The sequence below is a fragment of the Colius striatus genome, chromosome 25 (genome assembly GCF_028858725.1).
Source record: "Colius striatus isolate bColStr4 chromosome 25, bColStr4.1.hap1, whole genome shotgun sequence".
Lineage (NCBI taxonomy): Eukaryota > Metazoa > Chordata > Aves > Coliiformes > Coliidae > Colius > Colius striatus.
The window spans coordinates 4,974,126-4,992,908 of record NC_084783.1 but is presented as its reverse complement, the minus strand read 5'-3'; the positions used below and the strand labels follow the sequence as shown (position 1 = coordinate 4,992,908).

Sequence of the window (18,783 nt, the reverse complement as noted above, 5' to 3'; positions counted from 1 at the left end):
CACTCTGGCTTTATTGATGTACATGTGTAGAAGCCCATCAGACAGCCTTAATGGGAGGAATCCAGTAAAGCAGCTCCATTGCTGGTGAAACTGCCTGTTTCTGGGAAGAGGTGTGCACTGGTCACAGGGTGGGCACTGCGGGCCCCAAGGAAGGTCAACATCTCCCAAGAGGTGAGAAGCAGCAGCCTGTGCCCAAAGCACATCAGACAAACATCAGAAGGACAGCTTATGGCACCTTAAGCTGAAGTTAAGACACAAACAGAGGGAGGTGTTAGGTGGCCTGTGAGAATATTGTTTGTCACAGCGATTTCCACCAAGAAGCTGTTTCTGATGTACACCTGAGGAAGCCTCCTGGAAGATATTGAGGCACAAAAGGCATTTCCACCAACACACTGTAGCAGGTGAGTGCAAGGCTGCTGGCTTTGAGAGCATCCAGTCCACAGAATCATTGTTCCAACAGACTTTTCAGCCCTATCTCTCAACAGCCAAAAACCCCTCCCAGAGGAGCAGAGTCACAGAGTTGTTGAGGTTGGAAAAGCCCAACTGTTCCCCCAGCACTACCATAGCCACCACTAACCCATGTCCCTCAGCCCCATAGCTACATGGCTTTGGAATCCCTCCAGGGAAGGGGACTCCACCACTGGATAGCCCTTTTCAGGCAAGAAATTGTTCCCTATCTCCAATCTAAACCACCCCTGGTGCAACTTGAGGCTGCTTCCTCTTGTCCTGTCCCTTGTAGCTAGGGAGCAGAGACAACCCTCCCCTGACTACAACCTCCTGTCATCTAGATCAGGTCACACAGGAACGTGTCCAGGTGGGACCTCCAAGGAAGGAGCCTCCACACCCTCCCTGGGCAGCCTGGGCCAGGGCTCCCTCACTCAAACACTGTGTTCCAGCTTCATCCCATCACCCCTTGTCCTGTTGCTAGCTACAATAGAAAAAAGTGCTGCCCCAACCTCCTGACATCCACCAGTGAGATATTTGTAAATGTTAATAAGATCCCCCCTCAGTCTCCTCTGCTCCAGACTGAACAGCCCCGGGTCCTCACAAGGAAGATGCTCCAGTCCCCTCAGCATCTTGGTGTCCCTGCACTGGCCTCTCTCCAGCAGCTCCCTGTCCCTCTGGAGCTGGGGAGCCCAGAACTGGACTCAGGACTCCAGATGAGGCCTCAGCAGGGCAGAGCAGAGGGGGAGCAGAACCTCCCTCACCCTGCTGCCCACCCTTTCCTTGATGCCCCCAGGCTGCCACTGGCTCGTGGCCACGGGGGCACGTGTCTGCTCATGGTTAGTCTATTATCAGTCAGCACTCCCAGGTCTCTGCAGAGCTGCTCTCCAACAGTTTGCCCCCCAGCCTGTCCTGGTGCATGAGGTTGTTCCTTCCCAGATGCAGGACTTCCCTAGAAACACTTTCATAATCCACAGATGTAAAAAGGTCAGGGTACCACAAACATCAAAATCACTGATTAGGTTCAATGGAATTTAAAAACATGTCACATTTAAAATGTGGGAGACACCTGCTCAGAGCTCATGTCTATGGTCATGTGCACCAGGCAACAGTCGATTGCCAGCCCTGAATTATTCCTCAAAACTAATTTCCCTTTTTTAAGGGTTCCTTTATTGTCCTGCAAGCTCCTTCAGAAACTTCCCTTCAGAAAAAGTTCATGAGGTCACAGCTACAAGGAACTTTTGTGTGTGTATAAGCTGATGCCACGTGTAGGCTGGCAGAGCAACTGTAGGATCAGCTCTCTCCATATTCCTACCCATTATGGCATGCAAAGCCACCACCTTTGCATATCATTACATTTGTACATGGTACATTCCATTTGCACAACTACCTCTCCTACAGATGCAGCTTCTTTGTCTTTTATAAGCACAACTGGGGGGAAGTGTCCTGGAACCTGCTGCCTCATCAGAAGATACCTGGCAAAAACACAGTGACAGCATGAGTGACAGCAGCACAGCACGGCCAGGGCAGATCAAACTCCAACTCACTCCAGCAGTACTGCAAGGATGTGGTTTGCCAGGCTTACAGCCTGATGGGAATCCATTCAGGTCAGTGCTCTGCACCACACCACTGCAGAACCACAGCTCTGCACACGGGAAGGACGAGCTGCAGGGCTCACCACGTGCCAGTGACATCGGATTTGTCTCGTGTCACACAGGCTGGCACAGGCCTTTCCCCACTTCATTTGGCTCCCTTATACCCACTTCTGGGGTGAGGGAAGAGCCCTCACTGACAAGGCTCCCCTCACTTTCCTCCCAGCCAGCCACATTCCCTCTTGAAGAGTAGAAGCTGCTGGGAGTGGAAGAGAGTGTAGTGCTGGAGCAGGAATTACACAGCCCAGGGAAATGGGAGGAAAGGAGATGTCTCTGTGAGTATGCTTCAGTGCCACCTTCCCCATGGGGCCCTCCCACAGACTGGCTGCATGGCAGAGGGTAAGCCAAGGAAAGAGGGAGACAAAAACCTCTAGGATAGCCTGAAAACTCACTGGACCTGCGGATGAAAATGGGTCAAAGCATCACAGTACACATCCCATCCTTGCCTGGATGTTTTGGTGTCAGTATTGTGAGGAATTTCTATGACACCAGCCATCCCTTCTGCAGGCCCAAATTGTCCTTAGTGATCAGAGTTGCCCTGTGAGTCTGTGAGGGGATCCCTGTTGCAATTGCCAGTCCTCCTGTGCAGCAGCATATTCCAGCCCATGGTTGTGCCCAGCATGTCCAGCCTTCCATCACCAGTACACTGAAGTGAAACTTCATCTCAACTCCTCATTCCTTCTGCCCAGCCCAGGCCAAGCCCAGGAACACAGAAGCCACCAAGCAGCTGTGCTGCAGCAGGACACAAGGCTGGTGTGGCACAGCCATCCTCCCCTGTCAGCATCATCACAGCACACACCTGAACTCCAAATGCCTAAAAACCTGAGGCACCTCAACAGCTCACACCCAGATCATTAGAAATGCTGAAGAAATGCTACCAGTGCATGGCTCTGGGGTCAAACTGCTGGGGAGCAGCTCTGAAGCTCTGCAGAGAGAGACCTGGGAGTGCTGGGTGATACTAAACTGACCATGAGCAGATGTGAGAAACTAAGAACCAGGGTATTGTTTATTGAAAATTTATGTTGGGCTCGATGTAAAGGTTAAACAACAGAAGACAGGAAGTCGCTTATGCAAACAGCTACCAGACATCCTTGTGTGAGATAAGATAATTGCAATGGCATATACAAAACGGATATCGATTATGCAAGCAGGGAATATACTGGTCAAAAATAACCATAGGATGTTCTGAGAAACTGGCAGATGTGGGATGAACGACTCCGTATAAAGACATACAAGTGAGAGATCAACTATGGAACAATGGAGGAAGACTCCTTGCTCAACAACCACCGGAAGGCGGAAAACGACCCCCTCACAGGAAAACGACCATCTCACAGCACCTGGAGCACGTACAGAATACCTACATTACTTCACGGCCACGAATTTAAAATGTATAAAAAGGGACTGTTCGAACTGATCAGGGCGGCAGTTGGTGGAGCGCAGACTCCCCTGTCGTCCAGCGCTGTCTTTGCTCATATTCTACTTGCTACAATTAATAAAACTATAATTGGATTATGATCCATTGTGGTCTTAATTTATGACAAGCAGCAACGTGCCCTATGTTTAAATGGAACTGTTTGTGTTCCAGCTTCATCCCATCAGCCCTTGTGCTGTTGCTGGATGCCATAACAAAAAGTGCTGCCCCAACCTCCTGACACCCACCAGTTAGATATTGGTCAATATTAATAAGATCTCCCCTCAGTCTCCTCCAGACTGAACAGCCCCAGGTCCCACAGCCTTTCCTCACAAGGAAGATGCTCCAGTCCCCTCAGCATCTCGGTGGCCCTGCACTGGCCTCTCTCCAGCAGCTCCCTGTCCCTCTGCAGCTGGGAGCCCAGAACTGGCCACAAGACTCAGCTGAGGCCTCAGCAGGGCAGAGCAGAGGGGGAGCAGAACCTCCCTTGACCTGCTGCCCACACTCTCTTGCTGCCCCCAGGCTGCCATTGGCTCTTGCCCACGAGGGCACGTTGCTGCTCATGGGCAGTTTATTATCACCCAGCACTCCCAGGTCTCTCTCCTGCAGCTGCTTCCCAGCAGGTCACTCCTCAGCCTGTCCTGATGCAGGGGGTTGTTCCTTCCCAGCTGCAGGACTCTGCCCTTGCCCTTGGTGAGCCCCAGGAGGTTCCTCTGTGCCCAGCTCCCACGTTGGCTGAGATCTCACTGATTGGCAGCACAGTTTGTGGTTCCTACAGCACCAACATGCACAAAGTGAAGATCCACTCAAGCCCAGGCCAGCTGCCAGCAGCCAGGGCTGCATTTCCTCTGAAAAACGAGCCACTGCCTTACTATGTTTGTAAAAAGTGTTTATTGGAAGGGCAAAACAATAACATTCACACATTGGTAACATCCAGGTGCCGAACGCTGACTCACAGCTGGCTACAGTGCCACGACAACAGCCCATCTAAACAAACTGCTAGTTCACCCAATTAACTGCAGGAGGAGGGTTGCTACTACACAAACAACGACTGTGAAGAGGTTACTGCGGAGTGGAAGCACAGTGCAAGGGCCCAACGTCCCCTCTCCAGCTGCTGGGCTCTGGAAACAGGTACAAAAGGGTTTGGGGTTTCTTTTTCCTCACTTAGATTAAAGGAACTTTCCACGAACGTGTCAGTGGGAGAAAGGGGCAGAGCAGACAAAATGGATTCTCTTCTCTTGAACTAATGAGCTTTTATTAAAGGGTATATACAAAAATATAAAAAGCTTAAAGAGTGTCTCCCAGTACAAAGCACTGAACATCCCTCAGAGGCTGGACACGCTCCCGTTGACCCCTGGTGTTCTGAGTGGTGACTGTGGCGGCTGCTGGGAGGGGGGTAAAGCTGGAGGGCAGGTTCTAAACACGTTTGCACAGTGCTCACAGGGCACCTGTACTGGAACCAGGTGCTTCATTCCCTCTTTAGACATTAGCATACACTGCTCAGCATCAGTCTGACTCCAGCTCAAGGCAGCACCCCTCCCCTGAAACAGGATTAACCTTTTGAGGGACATGAGCACACATTAAGGGACAGGAGAACAGGGAACTGCACCAGACAGGGGCTGTATTCCACAGGAATGAGCAGAGCTGGGCTGTGCCGTGGGGGCAGCCTGGCTGGGCTTCAGTTCTGCTGTAAAATGGGCAACTGCTGTAAAAGCTTTGAAAGAGAAATGGAAATGCTTAAGCTTGCTCAACCTGTCAGTCAGGGCTGGCCTGTGGGAACACCCAGCTGGGGAAGTACAGGGCATAGCTTTCCCTTTTCAGCCTAATTTTAAAAGTAGCTCGTTTATCACTTCCTCCAGACATGAATCCAGATTTATACAAGTTTAATGTTTTGTGGAAGATACCAGACATCTTTCTTCAGTCTTACTGGGGTGCTGGAGGGGCTTGTGCTTCACTGAAACAACAGGGGAAAAGAGCTCTCACGTGTTCTGCAGTTGCCCAAGCTGTCTGAAATGGCTCATGGCACCTGGCCTCTATTAATAAGGATTTTTTTGAGCTTTATTTGAACCCATTTTATGACACAGATCTGCTGCAGCCAGAGGCACAAATGACTCCTCACTGAGCTTGCCACCGTTTTTCCCTTCCAGCCGTCGGCGCTCGCTTGTTGTGTGGAACAGACCCTCTGCACAAATCCATCCATGGGCTTAAGTGTCTTCATCTCCTAAGAAGCACCTCCACTCTTTCTGAACCCTTCTGGCTCTGCAGTGAATTTGTGACGGTCCTGGCTTTGGCAGAACCCGGCACCAGCTGTAGGAAACAGGGAGTGGGGCAGTGAGTGTGGCCAGTTCCCTCCAGCCACACAGCCCTCTGCTACCTGGGAGGGACTGCTCCTGGCTTTGCAAGGGTACTGGTGAAAGCTGCAGGCTCCAGGGCCTGCAGCCAGGGAGTGGCTTACACACAACACTGATTAATTAACATTTCAGAACTGAGAATACAACACAACTCCTGCAAACCAACAAGGTGCTGGGTTAGTCAGGGTCTGCCTCTACTTACCGGCTGGGTTGTTGTGCCCATTACGTTAGAGAGAGGGAAGAGCTGCCAGAGCTTTCATTTGGGCTCACAGGAAATAGCATCAAATCCCTCCCACGTCTGCAGAGGTTTTTCAAAGGCTCAGAACATTCACTTACACTCGTCTCTGGCCTTCATGCGGGCGATGAACGAGTAGCTTTTATTTCTGCGGTAGTTTTCGTAGGGGTCGTCCAAGGCAACTCCCACCCCCTTGTACTGATCCCATTTGTCTCGGATATCCCCTCCTTTAATTGGATCCTGAATTCCTTGTTCCTTGGCTCCCAATCCACCAGAGCCACTCCATCCTGCAGGAAAGACCCATCGTTGTGACCCTGAAGCTGCTTTTTTTGGGTTGAATGACCAGAAGGGTGAAGGTAAAACAGACACTTGAGAAGCAACCAAAGCAAGGGGCACTTTGCCAAAGCAAGGAGGTAACAGGCAGCCTGGAACAACACAGCAACTGTCCTGGCTATGTCAAGGGCGTTAACACACGGAGATTTGGGGGCTGATAAACGTCAGCACTATCCCTAAAACCTCTGAAGAGGGTAAAAGGAAAGGCACCGTGAGCCCTGTCTGTCCTGTAGATGGACACTGCAGGGAGCCAAATACCTGTTTGATGTCAAACCTCCACATCCTTCCCATCACCACTGCTCCCTGTTCTATGCACCACACCTCTGAATATCCCTACACTGACCTGGGAATGCCCAGAGGTAATTAGTTACCAATATGCATTAATTAATTGTGTTCCCAGAGTTTGGTGCCTGACTTGGTTTCCTGGCTCGTGTAAGATCCCAGAACAGCATCTCACCCATTTTCACCAGCATCTGATGGCCTTTGTTCTCCTCCCCAAGCCTGGACTCCGGTACAGGAGGCCCCGAACTGGAGCCCAAACCAGCAGAAGAACTAAGGAAATAAAAACAATGACATAAGACCAAGCAACACTGCTCTGACACAAAACAAGGGCAGCTCTGTTCTGCTCAGCCTTAACCAACACAACCCCTCCCATTCTGCTAAGCTGAGCTTTTATAAAGATGGTAGATGATGGAGCTGGAAAGGTGCCAGAAACACCCCACGTGCCTCAGCACAAGGGACATGAAACAAACATCTCCCTAACAGAGCCCTTGGAGGATTCCTCCTGCTTCCTCAGAAGGCACATGAAGCCTTCACAGCTGCACAGTGTTTTGGTGTAATTAAAAGCCACTGTACCAGAACAACATCCACTCTCTATAAGCACATACAAAATCACAGGGTCCCAGCATGGTGGGAGTTGGAAGGGACCTTCAGAGCTCATCCAGCCCAACCCCCTGCAGAAGCAGCTCCCACCTAGATCAGGTCACACAGGAACGTGTCCAGGTGGGTTTGGAAACCTCCAAGGAAGGAGCCTCCACACCCTCCCTGGGCAGCCTGGGCCAGGGCTCCCTCACTCAAACACTGAAACAGTTTTTCCTTGTGTTTCAATGGAGCTGTTTGTGTTCCAGCTTCATCCCATCAGCCCTTGTCCTGTTGCTGGATACAACAGAAACAAGTGCTGCCCCAACCTCCTGACAAACACCTTTTAAATACTTGTATTAATGAGATCCCCCCTCAGTCTCCTCTTCCCCAGACTAAACAGCCCCAGGTCCTGCAGCCTTTCCTCCTCACACATGTTCCATCCCCTCAGCGTCTTGGGTGTCCCTGCACTGGCCTCTCTCCAGCAGTTCCCTGTCCCTTTTGAGCTGGGGAGCCCAGAACCGGACATAAGGCTCCAGATGAGTCCTCAGCAGGGCAGAGCAGAGGGGGAGCAGAACCTCCCTGGCCCTGCTGCCCACACTCTTCTTGCTGCCCCCAGGCTGCCATTGGCTCTTGCCCATGAGGGCACGTTGCTGCTCATGGGCAGTTCATTCTCACCCAGCACTGCCAGGTCTCTCTCCTGGAGCTGCTCCCCAGCAGGTCACCCCCAGCCTGTGCTGGAGCTGGGTTTCTTCCTCCCCAGCTGCAGGACTCTGCCCTTGCCCATACACCACACCGATAGTTTCTGACTCTGGTTTCCATCTGTTGTTGATGTGCTCATCGTCCCCAGCTCAGGAGAAGGATCCTGGTGGGTGCTTTTTCCAAACAACCCAGGTAAAAAGAGGAAGAGAGAAGCCAAAGCTTACGGAGGGGTGGGGCTGCGGGAGCGGGAGCGGCGCCGGCGTCCGGGCGAGTACGACTTGGATCTGGATCGCGAGCGCGACCGCGAGCGGCTGCGGGACGAGCGCGACCTGCTGCGGCTCCTGCGGGGGCGAGCACAGGGGGCAGCTGAGGACACACACAGCGCCCCTCCCTCAGCCACAGGGGCTGTACCCACTCCCCACCCAGTTCCCGAGGTCCAGCCTGCTGCACCCTACCTGGACTGAGAGCGGGAATAGGATCGGGAGCGGGAGCAGGAGCGGGAGCGGGACCTCGAGTAGGAGCCGGAGGACTTGGAGGAGCGGGAATTGGAGCGCGAGGAGGAGCGGCCTCGGCTCTTGGAGCGGCTGCGGGAGCGAGAGGGCCCACTGCAGAGACAGAGGAACCCCAGTCAGACACTGCTGGGAGCAGCACCAGAAACACAAGTGGACCTCAGGTGAAATTCACGTGCCACACTGCACTGTGTTCCTGCGAGCACCCAGGAGGAGCCTGAGCACAGAGAAAAGCAGTTTCCTGCAGGTCAGACACATTCCAGTGAGCTGAAACTTGGTGCTCATCAGCTTGTTGCTTTATGGGCTTTCCCTCTGCACCTAGCCCAAGGAATTCCCAGCCCTTCCCAACAAGCAGCATGCATCAGGAGGCAGCAGATGGGATCTCTCACCTGTTTCTCTTCTCCTGCCCTTTCCTCCGCCTCGCTCTCATTTTAGCTCTGAAGAATTCGTAGAGTCCGTTCTGCTCCCAGCCCTCGCTGTAAGACATCAACCACACTCAGAACAGACACCTGTGGAACTCTGCTTCATGAGGGAGTTTGGGGTTTCTGCTACATTTGGTAGGGAACAAAGGGCCTGGGCAAAAAGGGGCCTCACAAATGTCAGAGTCAGATCAAAGAGCGTGTGCGGTACAAAACACCACACGAGAGCTCACTGCAGCATTAGAACCAAGACACAGGCAAAGGAAGAGAGAGGCACTTGGTGGTTTGAGACAGCTTCTCAGGGCATTTTCCTTACCATATCGTCAGCTACACCTACTCTTACCTGTTTCTAGGCCTGTCATGAGATGGTGGACTATAAAATGCCTCAACCGCCGCCAGCAGTCTCTCACTGGGAGGCATCGGGGGTGGAAGACGTATATCTTTAGGATCTAAAGGTTTATACTCGTGGTCTTCAAGCTGCCAGGAACAAAACAAATCACATTTGTGTCAAGGGGTGGCTACCTGGAGATAGAGACAGACTGAACTGGGAAGAGACCTCACATCTCACTGCTGGATGAAAAACGGTCCAGAAACGATGCTGGGGATGACCCAACCCGTCCTCGTGCTATCGCTACGGCTTTGATTGGTGTGAGAGCAGCCAGCACGACACAGGGTGCAGCACTAACAGGGTCACCAGGGAGCTAAAATGCAGGTCTCTCTTATCTACCATTGTGGTAACTGGCTGGCTGGAAGCCTGGCAAAAGCTGGCACATGCCAAGAGTAACACAGAGTGAGAGATGGGAGAGACCTATTTGCTCCTCCCAGACACCGAACACAGCAGTGAACATATCCCTGAAGGTGCTGACACAGACCCATCCCCTTCTCTGCTGCTCTTTGTTCACACATACAACAGTGTTGTGAAACATCTTTGTCAGAACAAACTCTGAACACCAAGAACTAGTCAGCACAGGCCACATCACAACTGCAACGTCCCCTCTGTCCATCTGAAAAACCACCAGTCATTCCATTTGCTAAAAGCAGGGGCAGGGTGTTCAAGGATGAATTAGTCTGTCACATCCATGAACTCAAACAGCTTTCACCTGAAAACATCACCCTTCTCACCAGCTCCTCCCCCAGCTCCTGCCCTGTAACAGCTTTTGCTGCTGGCTACTGGATGAGAACATTTGGAATAGGAAATGTCTGTGTTACATTGTCCCTGCTACTGACCTCGGGACTTTGATCTCTGAATCCTACTAGCCAAGGCCTCTTGCAAGCACTTACTTTGACAAGTGGAGCCATCAGACCAGCGGGGAGATCAAAGTAGGGAACGTTTGGCACCAGACTGGGGTCGTCGTGGTTCATGTGCGGGGGCCCCTGCCGCCGCATGTGAGGAGGCTGCCCGTTAAAGCCGTGTGGGGGAGGCCCAAAATCGGGGTGCTGTGGCCCTCCCCAGGGAGGATGCTCACTGATTCCAGGATGAGGCAATCTGTGACCAGGGTGATGGTGAGGAGGTCCAATTTCTGCAGAGCAGGAGAGTTAAAACATGTCATTTAGCTGTAGGGAAAGGAAGGTGGTCAGAGATGTACTTCAATTAGTGCGTTTATCCTAAAGCCAGACCTTGGCACCCAGAGCTGTGCAGATCCAGAAAAGCAACTGAACTGAAAACTAGAGGCTGGCTGCAGGTCCAAGGTCATTAATACCTTGCAGAGCATCTCTCTGGCTGTTGTAACCCCTCTGGAGACACCAGGGCTCTTTTACCCCTAAGCCACCACTGACTTTGGGATGTTCCAAGGTCAAAAACCGTATCAAGATGTGCTCAAGAACAAGAGGCACCAGATGCACCAGAGCAGCTACTGGTGGGATCTACTTCTGAAGCCTGAATACACACTCACAGCTTAGCATGGACCTGTAATTTAGTCCCATCCCTACATCAAATCCACATATATAAAGAACACGGCAGAACGAGCTCACATGAGCAGGGGGCAAGAAAACACTTCAGAAACAGGAATTTCAAGAAGAGGCAGAGATAATATCCTGTTAGAATAGAGAAGTGAAGGACAAACCACCAATGCCAGGACACCCTGCTGAACTCACTGCACTACAGAGCAAATACTAAGACTGAAACCCAGTATCTTCTGCAGCAGGAGCAAGAGTTCTCAGCAGGAGAAGCCATTATAGCCATGGCTCAATCTTCAGCCAGTACTGTTTGACTCATCCTGATCACACTAGAGCATGGTTCTATGACTCTCTGGCTCTGCCTTGGCATTGCTTTGATGCTGTCCTAATTTTAGCCACCTGGTTTGGTAGATTCCCTCCTCCAACAACTTTAGACAAGAAATCAGATGCTTTGGCTCACCACAACAGTCCACAGCAGAGCACCTTCTTCTGAGTTTAAACTTCAGTTCCCTCAGGACAAGAGAAGCTGTTCTGCCACCCCAGTACCACAACTCAACCAACCAACCCACCCAAAGAAAAAGGAGGAAGGAAGGAAAGCCATTTCTACTGGAAAAGTCAATCCCCAAAAGAGAAAAGCTCTAACTCATTGGCTTTCAATGCTTGTTTTCCTTGGGGAGTTGGGGATCCTTCCAGTTCAAGAGAGTAACTCCTCACAGCAAGATAACTGCTCACTGAAGCAGCTCATCACACAGAACCACCATGATCTTTGGACTTTGCATGGATAAGGATCATCCCAGGATAGCCACAACTTCTCCATGTGAAACAGAAACTACATCAGACTTCATGAGGGAGCCTGCAGCCAACTCTGAGCCACAGAGGCCAGGCAAGCAGCACAACAGCTACACTCAGACATTCCTGTATCCCAGGCAGAGAGTAAACCAAGCAAGAGGGGAGAACTGGAACCAAGGGTCATTTCCCCAGACGAGCCACACAACATCAAGGCAGATAATGAGAGAGCTTCTTGGTACAAATAAAGAGAAGAAGGGCAGGGATGGATGGATGCACCAGAACAAATGCTTCCAGCCTGGCTTCCTCTAACTTCCCCCACCTACAGGGGCCTAGATGAAGAGCCCTCACCTATGGCCTGATGTGCTGGAGATCAAATTCACATGTAAATGCTGCTTCTCACCTTTGAGCTTACTGCTTTGAAAGTGAAATAGTCACAAAAGGAGTGCCTGTAGTGGTGCTGACTCTGGTTACAGTTTCTGTCTACCTGCCTCCATTAGGGAGGGAAGACTCAAACAGCCTGGAAGCATCCAACTCTGCACTTGTTTCCTACCCAGCTGTGCACAGCAGCTCCCCAAACCCCCAACCTCAGCGTTTCTCAGGCGAGCCACAAACAGGCCAGCAGGAACCAGCAACCAGGAACCAGTCACCCCAAAGCACCACATCATTTTGCAACGGCAATCTGCATCACAACATTAGAAAACCTGGCCTGGGCCGTGCTTTACCTTGAGGAAAATCCCCCTGGGGGTAATCAAACCGATGAGGGTAAGGAGGCCTTTCAAAGGGATGGCGAGGTGGGAAATCATCCTGCATGAAGCGAGGTGGAAAGCGGTTGAAATTATGCGGATGTGGGGGCTGGTTGAATTGGGGATGTTGCTGATGTGGAGGAAATGGGCCTCTGAAGTGAGGTGGCCGCTGCATTCGAAATGGAGGCTCCCTCTGACCCCCACCCCATGGAGGCTGCTCGTGCTGGTTGTTCCACGGCGCTTCAAACTGGTTGTTCCAAGAAGGATCCGGCTGGTTGTTCCAAGGCGTCTCCCGCTGGTTGTTCCAGCCTTGATCTCTCTGTTCATTCCACATCCCTTCATGGTTGTTGTTCCAGGGAGGACAATGAGGGGGGCCCTGGTGGGGAAGAAAAGAAGCCCAGTCATTAGGCTACAAAAGTAAACAACGCAAGGAAAGCAATCTGCCTGTTTGTAACTACAGCCTGTCAGCAACACAGGCGAGGGAAAGAGCCCCCCAGGTGTGAGGCCTCAACAACTGCAGAGAAAAGACAGGAACAGACCAAACTGGCACCAAACCAAACAGCTCTGTACTCAAAACAGGTTCTGCTTGTTCACAGGGAAGGCCTGAGCTAAGAGGAGCTGCTTTAGCAGGGGTTTGAACTGGATGATCTCTAAAGGTCCCTTCCAGCCCCCACCATGCTGTGATAAGGCGTGAGGGATGCCAACTGAAATACAAATGCAGCCTTTAAGTGGGCTGAGAATAAGCAAGCTTGGCACTTGTATCTGGATTCCCAGCTTTCAGGGCTTTTCACCAGGCTTCCACAACCAAGATGGTCAGTCTGAAGCCCTACCCCTCTCTACACCTCATTTCAGAGCTGCGTTTCTTACCTGCTGTTGACCCCACGGTGCAACAGGGTGAGGTTGGTCAAACCAGGGTGGTTTATTTGGAGGGATCTGATCATGGGATCCAGGACCACGTGGCCCACCAGAGGCAGGATCCTGCACTCCAGATCCCGCTGTGTCATACTCTGTAGAACCAGCCAGAGATTTACCATCATCTGAAACAGATTGGAGACTCTGTTAAAGCAGCCAGCTCACACGTGGTTAACAAAACACCAGCACACCTACAACAGGCTCCATCTGACATGTGAACATGCTGCTAAAATCTGCTGCTGGGAGGGAAGATTTCTGATCCCCTTCACATTCATCCCTTTGGTTCTTTTTACATTAGGAATCAGACTGCACCAGCTGCAAGCCTCCAAATGCTTTCAGGCTTTTTGCCTGAAACAAGTCAGCAGAGCACAGTAGCTCACTACCAAAAATGTAGAACAAGAGGGACAATTCTCCCAGAGTTGCCACCCCCTGATTTCTCCAGAGGTGCCCAGAACAGGTTGGTACCTGCTTGTGTCACCGGAGCAGACGGTGGAGCAGAGGCTGGTGCTGCTGTGGGGGCCTGAGGTGGAGGTGTTGATTTCACCTCGTTCTCTAGAGGTGGTATTTGCATTTGTTGCTGCTGCTGCTGCTGTGTTAAGCTGTTCACAAACTCTTCATGTTGTGTTTTCAGGTTCTGTATCTGCTGCTGGAAGGCTACCTGTACAGGCTGGACTACTGTTGCATATTCAGTGATCAAATTTGCCTGATAAAATGAGATAAAGTAAGAAGTTAACACTGTGCCCAAAGCAGTTATCCTGTCTGCTCATTCAGAATCTCCTATAAGGCTCTCCCTTCCTCCCAGAAGTGTAGGGGAACACAGGGAAACCTGCTGGCAGAACCACCAAGCCACATCATGAAGCTCTATGAAGATTTCCTAAATATTCTCTGCAGGCTGGAACCCACCATCTCCCTCTAGGTGCACATCCAGCTGTCACCTAAAACCAACAGCACCTGTTATGAATGTAAAAATGAATAGGTCCTGCTGCCAGTTTTTCTGCTTAGTGTATCCAGTTTAAAGCTCTGGTTTCTTTAGTTTCCTTTTGAGCAAACATGCATTGCCATCAGAAGAGCACCTGCTGTCTGCACATGAGCACAGGTCAAATATGTAGGTGGCTGCAGCAGGTGTGAACACAAACAGACCTTCTGGGATGGCATCAGCAGCTGGACCATGGAATGTTTGAAAGAACAAGGTTGTGTTTTACACTCTCTCCATGATCAATTTCAAAATCTTTACATAAATAAGAACAGTGTTTCTTTTGTAGCTAACCTGGTACTGGCCAAGTCCAAGAGCTGGGCTCTGTAACTGCTGAATAATCGACTCATCAAAGTAACCATTTTTCTCCCAAAGTTGAAGAAGCTGCAGAAATTCAAGAGTGAAAGGTTTTTAGAGATGATGAACAGTGAAATACAAATGGAGACACAGCATTTGTGTGCCCCTAGCTTTGGCAAGAGGCCTAGAACTTGTCTTTGAGCCACCAAAGATTCGGATGCGTTTATCACCCTTAGAACTTTAAGCCTGGAGTCTCTTAAGTTCTAGCTGAAACACAAATGAGAGCACATCATGGAACAGCCCTTACAAAGACAACTACACTAGAAAAGTCTCAGTGGTGCTCTTCCATCCTGTTATTTGTGAACATATCTAGCACTAATGAAGCAAAGCACACAGTTAAACCAAACCCAGATACTCACTCTGGCAATTTTCTGCTGCTTATCCTCCTCCACTGCTAGAAAGCTGGTACAATAGATGGGCACAACCACCTTCTGCAAAGCAGCCAGAAGATCTCGCGCTTGCTTCCGCTGGCTTCAGAAAAGGAACGGGACAAGCTCACTGACTGTCCCTGGCACACTGCAATATTCACTTCATAACAACTTCTAATCCAGTAAAAGTAGTGGATTCATAAAAAGAGAGAGCTCCCCCCTTTATGATTTTAAAGTCTGGTCTGGAGTTAAGAACCACAAAGCAGGTAAAACCTGAAACTGATTATTATTGAGGTGAGGGAGCCCTGGCCCAGGCTGCCCAGGGAGAGTGTGGAGGCTCCTTGTCTGGAAGCCTTCAAGACCCACCTGGACAAGTTCCTGTGCCCCCTGATCTAGTTGGGACCTGCTTTAACAGGGGAGATGCACTGGATGATCTCTAAAGGTCCCTTCCAACCCCCACCATCCTGTGATTCCCACTTGATTCCAGCTGCATCCATCTCAACACAGCTGCTAAAGAGCACATTCATACATGAAAAGGGACCACTCAGACTAAGGATGAGTGTCCAGCAGAGAGAGACTTCACCAAATTACCCAAAACACCAAGCCCAGAGCCGCAATGGAGCTCTCACCAGTGATGCAACACGTCATTGATCAGGTAGATGAGGTGCAGGCGCAGCTCGAAGTGAGCTCCCTCTGCCGTGATGCGGTTGCGCAGGTGCCCAGCCATCAGCTCGCAGTGTGCAGGGGACTTTGCATTACTGAACATCCAGTTCTTGCCAGCCTTAGAAAAGCAAAGTTAAAAATATCTCAAGTGAAGCCTGATGTGTCCACACCACAGGGAATCCCCAGAATGGGAACAACAGCAACCAGGGAAACTTCCAGGTGCCAGCTCCCACCTCCTGCAGTGAGGCTGCTGTTTGCTACACACACCCCAACATTCACACTCTGTGTAAGCCACAGCCACCAAAGACCTGTTCTACACTGAGATCACTCACTGAGATGGCATCTTTCGTACAAGTGTCAATTATTGGCTGCAACAAGTTGTCGAATTCGTTCATATCTAACTGAGTTTCCTCCAAAACCTTTTGCATCTGTTGCTCGATTGCCAGGGCCACTGCTGAGGTGACTTGCTCCTGAAACAAGGAAGGAAAAAAACCCAGTTACATTACATCCAATACTCTTCAAAGTGGCTGGTATCCCTGTCCTCTTAGCCATAAGCAGCTACTTTGAAGACTCAGATCTTTTACAAGCAATATGGCCACACATAAATGCTTCAGTTGCTTGGTTTTGAGAATAAAAGACTCTGATTGTCAACCTTCAGGAAGAGCCCAGCTCATTTCCACCCCTCAAATCTCTCCCATTGGGGAAAAAAAAGGAAAGAAACTGCAGGAAGGTCCTAAATATAGAGCCTAAGGTATGCAAGCTGCCTTCCTCCAGGAACTCTGCAGCTTAGTTTCCAGGAGCTTTCACAGCAAAACATCCTCTGCAAACATCAACTAGTTCAAGCAGCCAGTCCCCCTCCAGTCCAACAGGAATCTGCCTTAGAACACCACAAGCTCCAATGTCTTGCAGTTCCCAGCAACCTGCAGCATGAAGCAAAGGTTAAAGCACTGATGATTGATCCCACTCTGCAAACCAACAAGGTTTTCAATAAATTAAATAAACTGTTTTAACCAGAGATCAATCTTGCTAGCACATCAGATACATCTGCCCTGGGCAACTTCCACAGAACAAACCCAGGCACAGTAACAGTCCCTCTCCTCACCAACACACTGTGCTGCCTCCACCACTGCTCAGAAGGAAACCTTCCTCTCCTCCTTCACTCCTTATTTTTACAGCCACTGGCAGCACAGGATAAACCAGGTGAGTGCTTAACTTTAACCAACCTGTCTCATTGCAAGGAGATGCTGCTCCTGCTGCTGCAGGTTCCACTGACTCTGCTGGATAAGTTCCTCCATGGAGGGAGTGCCCTGAGGAGCTGGGATAGGTGCAGCTGGTGGCAGAGATGGCTGTGGCAGTGGCTGGATCTGTGTGGTAACCTCCATATCTTGATTTTGCTTGCACAACACTATCAGACAAAGTAAACCTTGAAAGTAAGGCTCACAGAGAAATGTGTCACTCCCTGCCCCCCCCGAAAACTGTGCTGGTTCCAAACCAGATCCTAACTCTGCATAACTGCTTAAAGCAAAATGAAGCCCGTGCAGCCAAGGGTAGAGGATGCACAAGAGAAGCCCCAGGAGATCCTTCTGCACTTCGAGAGGAATGCCTCTAACTGGAGCTGCAGTGCTCGGCCACCCTTCTCTGGAGGAGCCTCCAGGTGCTGAGCTGCGTCTCACCGCCAGTGCCGCGGCGCAGCCCAGCCGACCTCCACACCCGCAGTCGGGGGGCGTGACGAGCCGCGGGCAGGGCTCAGCCAGCTACCTGGAGCTTAGAGGATAGGAGGAGGCTGCAAACCTGTCCTGGCGGGTCAAAGCGAGGCCAGGAGGAAGGAAAGCGGCTCCGCCGGCCGGGGCCGGGCCGCGGCGGCCGCGGAGGAGGGGAGCAGAGCCCGCCGCGGCCCCGCGCCGCCGGCCCCGCGCAAGCCGGGGGCCCCACTCACGCTGCTGCTGCTCCAGGGCCAACTTGTACTTGTAGTAGCCGTAGAAGTCGCCCCCAAAGAGGAAGGAGAACTTGGGGTTCTCCTTCTGCTTCTCCATCGTCATCTTCTCGAACTCGGGCCCGTTCCGCGCCACGAACTGCGCCAGCTTGTCGATGACATTCCGCAGCTCCTGGTCTGGGGTGGAAGGCAGCGCCGTCAGCCCCCACCGACCCCGGCCCGTCCCGCCGCCTCCCGACGCCCTCCCGCTCGCGTCCCCCCGCCGGGCCCGGGCCGCGCTCACCGTCGGGCGGCGGCGGCAGCGGCATCTCCATGGCTGCGGAACAACGGCGCCGCTAGGCCGCGCCGCCCGGAAGTGCCGCCCCGCGCCACGCGCGGCCGCGCCTGACGGCCCCGGCACGACAGACACGGCGTAAAGCGCGCGCTTTACGGCACCGGCGCCATGGAGACGGCGCAGGCCCGGGAACGGCGGCTCGCGGGGAGCGACACGGACACGGACACACGGACAGACACGGGCACACGGACACGGACAGACACGGGCACACACACGGACACGGACACACGGACAGACACGGGCACACACGGACACACGCGGACACACGCGGGCACGGACACGGACACACACGGACACGGACACACACGGGCACGGACACACGGACACGGACACACGGACACACACGGACACGCGGACACACGTGGGCACGGGCACACGGACACACACGGACACACATGGACACGGACACACACGGGTACGGACACACGGACACACACGGGCACGGACACACACACGGACACACACGGACACAGGCACACGGACATGGACACACGGACACACATGGACACAGGCACACGGACATGGACACACGGACACACACGGACACGGACACACACGGGCACGGACACACGGACACGGACACACACGGACACGCGGACACACGTGGGCACGGGCACACGGACACACACGGACACACATGGACACGGACACACACGGGTACGGACACACGGACATGGACACACACGGACACACACGGGCACGGACACACACACGGACACACACGGACACAGGCACACGGACATGGACACACGGACACACATGGACACAGGCACACGGACATGGACACACGGACACACATGGACACGGACACACACGGGTACGGACACACACACGGACACACACGGACACAGGCACACGGACATGGACACACGGACACACACGGGTACGGACACACGGACAT

The 18,783-nt window shown here is 52.1% G+C and overlaps 2 protein-coding genes across 3 annotated transcripts; both read right to left on the bottom strand.

Moving 5' to 3' along the window:
- Nucleotides 1-4,379: 4,379 nt before the first annotated feature.
- On the bottom strand, nt 4,380-17,927 carry CHERP (calcium homeostasis endoplasmic reticulum protein). 2 transcript variants are annotated; one of them, XM_062015010.1, is made up of 18 exons: nt 17,832-17,927; nt 17,552-17,725; nt 16,839-17,020; nt 15,948-16,085; nt 15,582-15,733; nt 14,944-15,055; nt 14,522-14,611; nt 13,720-13,957; nt 13,210-13,379; nt 12,322-12,718; nt 10,196-10,434; nt 9,258-9,391; nt 8,885-8,971; nt 8,442-8,591; nt 8,211-8,327; nt 6,884-6,978; nt 6,195-6,380; nt 4,380-5,814 (listed from the first exon to the last, which is right to left on the bottom strand). In XM_062015010.1, exons 1-18 carry the CDS (start codon nt 17,860-17,862, stop codon nt 5,729-5,731), a joined length of 2,778 nt encoding a protein of 925 aa, XP_061870994.1. In that variant the 5' UTR covers nt 17,863-17,927; the 3' UTR covers nt 4,380-5,728. The 2 variants fall into 2 exon arrangements, with proteins under 2 accessions (XP_061870994.1, XP_061870995.1); XM_062015011.1 differs by lacking the exon at nt 14,522-14,611.
- Nucleotides 17,884-18,783, bottom strand: LOC133627764 (keratin-associated protein 10-4-like). Its single transcript, XM_062014793.1, has one exon. The coding sequence runs from the start codon at nt 18,781-18,783 to the stop codon at nt 17,884-17,886; it is 900 nt and encodes a 299-aa protein (XP_061870777.1).

Coding starts and splice junctions, on each gene's coding strand:
- CHERP (XM_062015010.1), bottom strand. CDS start 17,862: ATGGAGATGCCGCTGCCGCCGCCGCCCGACG. Junction 16,086..16,838: donor ATCTCCTTGCAATGAGACAG/GTTGGTTAAAGT, acceptor TCCTTGTTTCAG/GAGCAAGTCACCTCAGCAGT. Junction 8,592..8,884: donor GGGCAGGAGAAGAGAAACAG/GTGAGAGATCCC, acceptor CTGTCTCTGCAG/TGGGCCCTCTCGCTCCCGCA.
- LOC133627764 (XM_062014793.1), bottom strand. CDS start 18,783: ATGTCCGTGTGTCCGTACCCGTGTGTGTCCGTGTGTCCATGTCCGTGT.